Source organism: Solanum dulcamara, chromosome 9, assembly GCF_947179165.1.
Source record: "Solanum dulcamara chromosome 9, daSolDulc1.2, whole genome shotgun sequence".
Taxonomy (NCBI): domain Eukaryota; kingdom Viridiplantae; phylum Streptophyta; class Magnoliopsida; order Solanales; family Solanaceae; genus Solanum; species Solanum dulcamara.
Window position 1 is genome coordinate 2,539,605 of NC_077245.1, and position 7,928 is coordinate 2,547,532.

At 35.3% G+C, this 7,928-nt stretch overlaps 1 protein-coding gene across 1 annotated transcript; it reads left to right on the top strand.

The window, feature by feature from the left end:
• The first annotated feature begins 662 nt into the window (after nt 1-662).
• On the top strand, nt 663-7,570 carry LOC129902917 (sugar transporter ERD6-like 6). Its single transcript, XM_055978364.1, has 18 exons — nt 663-1,027; nt 2,447-2,509; nt 2,589-2,678; nt 2,786-2,845; nt 2,949-3,014; nt 3,115-3,180; nt 3,271-3,346; nt 4,320-4,384; nt 4,475-4,567; nt 4,696-4,779; nt 4,902-4,986; nt 5,602-5,648; nt 5,830-5,892; nt 5,974-6,033; nt 6,130-6,195; nt 6,291-6,350; nt 6,790-6,904; nt 7,187-7,570. The coding sequence occupies exons 1-18, from the start codon at nt 839-841 to the stop codon at nt 7,297-7,299; spliced, it is 1,461 nt and encodes a 486-aa protein (XP_055834339.1). The 5' UTR covers nt 663-838; the 3' UTR covers nt 7,300-7,570.
• The last annotated feature ends 358 nt before the right edge of the window (nt 7,571-7,928 follow it).

Consider the following 7,928-nt stretch of genomic DNA (forward strand, 5'->3'; position numbering starts at 1 on the left):
ACAACCATGGACCATTGCTAGTCCACGTTAAACACATGATTTTATTTTTCTTACCTAAGCTGATTCCCCTGTCTTGCTAAATTCATAACAAATTCTCATAAAAATGGTAATGAAGTGATAAATAGTTTTTTAATTAATTATTAAAAATGTCAAATATAAATTTTGGATATAAAATTGCTTTATTAGTAGGGTATTTTACTCCTTTTTCTTATAAAAAGTTTTAAGAAAATTTGTAGTTGTTATTCTTAATTAGCATACTGGATAAAATTTATCCTTCTACAATAGTTTTGCAAAATCACATAGGAAATGTGAAATGTGTTAGACAAATTCGATATGATGAGCTCGACTGAAAATGATCAAATATGGAAGTTCCCCTAGCATTTCTTTAGAATATCATATTCGTTGCACCAACTCAATTGAGTGAAAAAAGATTAGATTTTTGCCAGCTTAATCATCCTTATGGATAAATATTTTTGCCTTTAAGATTAGATTTTGATGGCAAGTTTATATTTAATTGAATTTTAACACGATTATCAAAAATTAAATGGTAATTATAGTCACCGTCTACAAAAATGAATTATAGTAGTTTAAAATTCAGTTGCTGCTGTCATCATCATCTTTTTCCTCCTTTTCACTTGCTAATTAAAAAAAAAAAACCTCTCCTTTTTCCTATCTCAAATCTTCTTTAAGTATATCTGTTTAATTCCCTTTTCCTGAAAACGATCAACATCCAGATTCTTGCTAATTCCAGCATTTTCAAAAACTTCCTTCTTCTTGATCTACTAGTTCAAATTTCAAGAACTGTAGAGAAAAGGGGTTGACCCAAAATTTTTAAAAAATGAGTTTTAGAGAAGAGAATAATGAAGGAGATCTGAAAAAGCCATTTTTGCATACTGGAAGTTGGTATCGTATGGGTTCAAGACAGTCCAGTATGATGGGTTCTTCCCAAGTTATTCGTGATAGTTCTATCTCTGTTCTTGCTTGTGTTCTCATAGTTGCTTTGGGACCAATCCAGTTTGGTTTCACTGTAATTTCCCATTTCTATTTTCTTATTCAAGTTCTTTGCTTTGTTTCTCTGTATATGTCTGTTTACCTTCCTAATATCATGTTCGAAACTTCAAGTTTGATGAGAATGGATAGTTTTTTTTTGAATAAAAATGAAGTCTTTAGCTTCTTTTATTGTGGTAAAGGATTCACAATTGGGGTTGATGAGAAAAGATAGTTTTTTTTTTAATAAAGATGAAGTCTGTAGCTTCTTTTGCTGTGGTAAAGGATTCACAATTGGGGTTGATGAGAAAAGATAGTTTTTTTTTTTTGAATAAAGATGATGTCTTTAGCTTCTTTTGTTGTGGCAAAGGATTCACAATTGGGATTGATGAGAAAAGATAGTTTTTTGGAATAAAAATGAAGTCTTTAGCTTCTTTCGTTGTGGTAAAGGATTCACAATTGGGGTAAAAGGTTGCATATTTGTTGGGATTTACAATATGTTATGTCAACAGATTCTTCTGTTTGCTTGTGCATGCGCTGTTGAAGATATAATTAAGTAAATAAGCATGTGCTCTCTCTATCGGTTTGAGTTTTCAGATGAGGAGGTCAGCAATTCAATATTGACTACATGCCTGTTTACCTTCCCAATATCCTATGAGAAACTCCAAGAGTTGATTTCTCGATCAATCAACTAATAGTTACAAAGTCACTTTCTTTGTTGAAAAGAATTGGAATCAAGAAGAACGTTGACTTTCTGAGATAATAACTATTAGTTAAGTGATCATATGAGAAATGAACCCGAAACTTCAGATTTGGTGGAAGAGGATAAGTTAAGTTTGAATAAAATAGGCTGTAAGTTTGTGGTAAAGGGATCAAAATTGAAAAAATGGTAGCATCTTTATTGGGATTACAGTTTTTTATGTCATTCTTGTAGCCTATTGTTGGGTGTTTGTCCTGACTTTTCTAGTATAATTCGATTTTTCTTTTCCTAAAAGGAAAACACAATGTCTTCATATTTGGCTAGTCCTTTTTTTTATAGGAAAAAGTTTATGACTCTATAAATAGAGGCTTATTCCTTCTAACTTGGTAACATTTACAATGTAGTCCTAAGGGGCTTTGAAAGTTTTGTGCGGGGGGGGGGGGGGGGGGGGGGGGGCTGTGAGACACAATTAATACGTTATCACTTGTGTGAACCTCTTTGTATTCCGAGTGAATTGTGTGAAGTTATTTCTCTCGATATTTTGTACTCTCATATTTATAGTGGACGAACCACATTAAATGCTTGTGTTTCTTTTGGTATATTTCTCGTTTGTCTTCTTACTCATGGTCTTTCGAGGTTTAATTTGCTAGCTTCCGTATGACACCTAATTATTTTTGATCCTAACACCTATGTTGCTGCAATGGATATTTGCACATGTATCTTTAATTGATCACGTGTTTGTTTTTGTTGCATTTGAAGTGTGGCTACACTTCGCCTACGCAAATTGCAATTACCAAAGATCTGAAGCTCACTGTTTCTGAGGTCTGCAAGAGCCATTCTTGATTTGTATATTAATTCAGTTTGTTTCAGAGCGATTGTTGACTAAAGATAATCTTTTCAGTTCTCTTTGTTTGGTTCTTTATCAAACGTGGGTGCTATGGTTGGTGCAATATCTAGTGGTCAAATTTCAGAGTACATTGGGCGAAAAGGGGTAAGATTATTGCATCAAAAATGATTCTTGTTTTTCATTTACCATATTTCCGTGTATTTCCCTGTATTGCTCAAGTGGATACTCAAGTCCTTTTTTTCCTATTGCAGTCTTTAATGATAGCTGCTATACCTAATATGATTGGTTGGCTTGCCATCTCATTTGCCAAAGTAAGATATTATACTTGAAGTATATTATATGGTGCCTAGATAACTTACATAGACATGTATGTTCTTGTATCTCCCTTTCTTTGGCCTTACCAATATGTTTCAGGATCCGTCCTTTCTATACATGGGAAGATTGTTGGAAGGCTTTGGTGTGGGAATAATCTCATATGTGGTAATATTCAATTTCTTAAATCTTTTATGGTTACAGTTATTGGATACACCGACATTCTCAAAACTAAATGCTTTAGCTTTCTGCTTTTTGGTGTTTTTAGGTGCCTGTATATATTGCCGAGATAGCACCTCAAAATTTGAGAGGGGGTCTAGGGTCTGTTAACCAGGTTCGCTGAGTTCGTGACGTATTTTTCTTTAAACCAAAGTTCTTACGCCTGCTAAATCAATCACATGCTATCATTTCTATTTTGTTGTAGCTCTCTGTTACAATTGGGATCATGTTGGCCTACTTACTGGGACTTTTTGTTAATTGGCGGGTGCTTGCTGTTCTTGGTAATGATCATTGCTCTTGAAAACTCTCGTCTACAATATACAGTTATGAAGTCATATTATCATTTTTTACTCTGGTGAATAACATTTAGTGCATATTAGTACCTCCTTGCATCCACCTGGAAGTCAGCCCCCCCTCTCCCCACCCGACCCAAAAAAAAAGTTAATTAAGTTGAAGTAATAGCTATTTCATTTTGTGCAGACTGAGAATAGTTATGGAGTTCTTGGCTGATATCAACTTCTTAAGCACTTTCCAGCTCCCTGATAGTTCTACTGAAGACTACTTGTATTCTGTTAGTTGAGCAGTATTTCTGTTTTAAAATGACAGTCCTTTTTTATCCTTAATGATGGTGGTGTTCGGGGCAGCTTGGGTGCACCTCGAATATTCAACCAAGTACCTGCTACCTCCGACCAGCTTGCAGATAACGCTGCCAACCAAGGCTTAGGAGATGGGACCGAATGACGTAGTGTTTCTTTTGCCTCTGTTTGGGATTGAACCTGAGACCTCATGGTTCTCCTCCTACTTCACTGACCACTAGGCCAAACCCTTGTGCTTCCAAAATGACAAGTCTTTGTTTGCATTTTAGTAAGGCAACACATTTTTAGTAGATGTAATTGAATCAACATATATTGATCCCACTTTCTTGCCTAGATGGAGGAGCTAGGAGTTTCCTGCATCACCCCTGCTAGCCAGTTGGTGTCGGTAAAGAGGAAATATGTCATAGGCTAAATACCCGGAGGGATTTGATATGTCACTCCAAAGAATTTTTAATGGAAAATTATTATTTTTTTTGCTTTTGGAGGAGAGGATTATGTTTCTTCTTCTTCTTTTTGTGTAATCATCTCTAAAACAAAACAATTACCTAAAAGTTTCCCGATTGAACTTTGAATTAGCTGGCATATTGACCATGGCAGAGCTGCAGAGCCGAATGGAATTGTTCGATTGCACTTTAACTAAATATTATTTCTCTTATAGGAGCATTGCCTTGCCTAGCACTGATACCTGGACTATTTTTCATCCCCGAATCTCCTCGGTGGTTGGTGAGCTCCATTATATTTATGTTTTTTGGCGTAATTTCTTCGAGGTTTTGATTGCTTGTTGTCTCATTTGAGTTTCTATCTGAAACACAGGCCAAAATGGGATTAACAGAAGATTTTGAAACTTCATTGCAAGTTCTTCGAGGGTTTGATGCTGACATTACCAATGAAGTACATGAAATTAAGGTAAATTGTTTTGAAAAAATGACCATATGAATCAGCCTTGTTGCTACACATGCAATTCCATATAAAACTTGTTGCTAAATTTGTATTTTAAAAGTGCAAGTTTTATTATAATTTATTTTTGTGTGTAGAGGTCAGTAGCATCATCAACAAACCGAAGAACAGCAATGCGTTTTGCGGATCTCAAACATAGAAGATATTGGTTTCCTCTCATGGTATTTTGACGTTTCATGCTGTTATTGGAGTCTTTGTCCAATAATATTTTTGCCTCATGAGAACCCCTAAAACATAGTCTATGCCCGTGTTTTTCTCAATCTTTTAATCTTTCATTCTTTAGGTAGGAATTGGGCTACTTATCCTGCAACAGTTAGGAGGAATCAACGGTGTTATATTCTATTCCAGCAACATTTTCATATCCGCTGGTACGTAGATAGCACTTAACAAGCAATTGTATTTGTATCTGTTAAATGATGGAAGTAGCTGTAGCATTTGTCTCCTAAAAAAGAATTGTCATGCTTAGTGTGTGGTGTAGCATCTACCTCTTTGTTATGATCCACTGCTGGCAAAGCAGAATTGCACTATAATATTTTTGCCTCATGAGAACCCCTGAAACAAACTAATTGAATAAGATTGATATTTTTCTCGCATTCAGCGAGTTATTTAAATGGCATAATACATAAAGAAACGCAAGTATGCATTTCAACTTTGAGAGTGTACATCTAGACACCTCAACTTGGTCTCACCTGACAACTAAACACTCCCAACTTGTCCTCACTGTCTCGTGTGCACCCGATGCTGACGTTGCACATAAATATTTGGAGGTGTCTAGATGATCATTTTTTAAGTTGGAGTGTTCAACTGACAAAGTGGAGACGAGTTGAGATGTCTAAATGTGCATACTCAAAGTTGAAGTGTTTAGTTTTCAGTTGAGACTAAGTTAAAGTGTCTATCTATGTATTATGTCTATTTAAATCTCCAATGATCTACTTTCTTCGTGTAATATAATTCTCTCTAATTTAGTCATCTAAACTTCACAGGTATTTCTTCAAGTAATGCTGCAACTTTTGGTGTCGGTGCTATCCAGGTCCAGCTTTTGCTATTTTAGTTTCTCTTCTTTAATTTCAAATTTTGCATTTTATTTAGAAAGGAAGGGAAAAAGTTTCTATTTCTGTGTAGCACTTGCTTGCATTACTTTTGTTCAGTCAAATTTCTTCGATGTCTCTCATAGTTAGCAACTGAAAAGAAAGGCCCTTTCCAATGTGTAGGTTGTTGCAACTGCAGTTTCTACATGGCTGGTGGATAAAACTGGACGTAGAATTTTATTAATTGTAAGTTCTAAGAAAGTCATAACTTAAATGTGTATTTTTCTAACTTTTGAGCCAACTTATGAGGCAAATGCTCTTTTGTAGGTCTCCTCTGCTGGAATGGCTGTTAGTCTCCTAATTGTCGCCGTTTCGTTCTATCTAAAGGTAGTTTAGTGGAAGAAGTTGCTTTCGCATGGAGGATTTAGACTTGAACTGCACTTGTCATCTTTTCTCATCATTTCTTCTTTTATATATGATCAGGGTTATGTATCTGAGGACTCTACCCTCTATGGTATATTGGGAATAGTATCAGTAGTTGGGGTTGTGGTATGTACCCTTCTCGATGCGGACAATCGTTATCCCTTGAAGATGCATGCTTAAAGTAACATATATTCATTTTTCTGACCAACTTCTCATTTCAGTTCATGATTATTTCATTCTCGCTCGGAATGGGCCCAATTCCCTGGCTTATCATGTCTGAGGTACTTACTTTTCCATTTATCATGTATACTTTTCAGCTTGCTCTTGAATTCTCTTGGTACCTGTTTTTGACAATTTCTGAGCAATTGGAGTTGGTCCAATTATCAGATACTGTTGACTGAGATTGCCTGCTGATTGAATAGCAGCTACTGCTTGACTCTTAGTAGTGCTAAATTGTATATTGTGCACTAAGCTACTTCGCTATGAATGTGGTCATCGACCCTAAGTTGTATGTTGCACTTTAAGCTGGTTAATCGGTTCGGTCATAGATTATTTTCCATCTATCTATTGATTAGTCTCTTAGATCCCATTCGTGAATATAGACATGCTACACGTCTCATTTATCTGGAATGACACGGGCAACTGTTGATGAAATTTTTTGTGCTTGCTTTACGTTATTAAGAATTTTTTTGAACTTATTACGTGCATTGGGTATTGTAGATTCTTCCAATCAAGATCAAAGGCCTCGCTGGAAGTACTGCAACATTAGCCAACTGGTTATTCTCGTGGGTAATAACAGTGACTGCACCGTTGCTTATGGCTTGGAGCAGTGGAGGTATCTTTCTCTCTCACTTACACCACATGTATAGACATTTTGGTTCCCATAACATAAGATTCCCTCACTATGTGCACCTGTGGCTGAGCCAGAATTTTAGAGTCAATATAAAGAAGTGAAACATGAAAAAGCCAGGGGGCTTCGTCAATTGGCACCCCTCGGACAAAAGGTGGCTCTGCCACTGATGTACACACCATAAACATGTTGCTTAAAAGTTTCGGCATTTCATACGTGTAGCTTCTTAGACCTGAACTGACTTAACGTCTGCACATCTTTTACCAGGAACCTTCACTATTTACATGGTTATGTGTGCTTTCACCGTGGCGTTCGTGGCAATTTGGGTACCGGAGACGAAAGGGAGAACTTTGGAGGAAATTCAATTTTCCTTCAGATGAAGAATCTTTTTTCTATTCCACTGTTCTTTGTACTCCCTTGTTCTTTTTGTCACAAACTCAATTTCCCTTGTGCAAAAGTTTCAATTTGTCACATATATAGGGAAGAGTTAGTTGCACATGCTGCTTCAGAGTGTGTAAATTTCATCTTTGATCTTGCCACATACTGAAATTTACTGTGATTTTTTATTTATTTTTTTGTATATTAGAAGGGTGATTATATCATTCAATTTTAAATAATGTGCTAAAGGGTAAAAATGTAATCTTTAATTCAGGTGTCTGTGTAATCTTTGTTTCTGATTAACCTATGTCATTGTTTTATTTACCGTTAAACCTCTTTATAATGATGTGTTTGTTTAGATATATTTTGGTTATATTGAACATATAATATAACATGAAATCGATTAAGAAAAACTTGATCGTTATATGATAAAAAGTGGAAAGAATATAGAGGAATTTTAATATAGTTTGCAAATATACTTTATAACTCTTTGGTCCCTGTGCATGGCGTTTACAAGTTTTAAAATAAGTGTCATTTTAATTTTTTTTCCACATTCATTAGAAAAAAAATATTACGTACAAAATAGTATAGTTGGAAACAATTATTAATATTTTTTTTTTTGAAAGGTAGA

What these genes read in the sequence shown, in the direction of transcription:
- LOC129902917 (XM_055978364.1), top strand. Translation starts at nt 839, where the DNA reads ATGAGTTTTAGAGAAGAGAATAATGAAGGAGATCTGAAAAAGCCATTT. An exon ending in TGGGAATAATCTCATATGTG is followed by an intron (nt 3,015 to 3,114) that starts GTAATATTCAAT and finishes TGGTGTTTTTAG; the next exon opens with GTGCCTGTATATATTGCCGA. An exon ending in CAACATTTTCATATCCGCTG is followed by an intron (nt 4,987 to 5,601) that starts GTACGTAGATAG and finishes TAAACTTCACAG; the next exon opens with GTATTTCTTCAAGTAATGCT.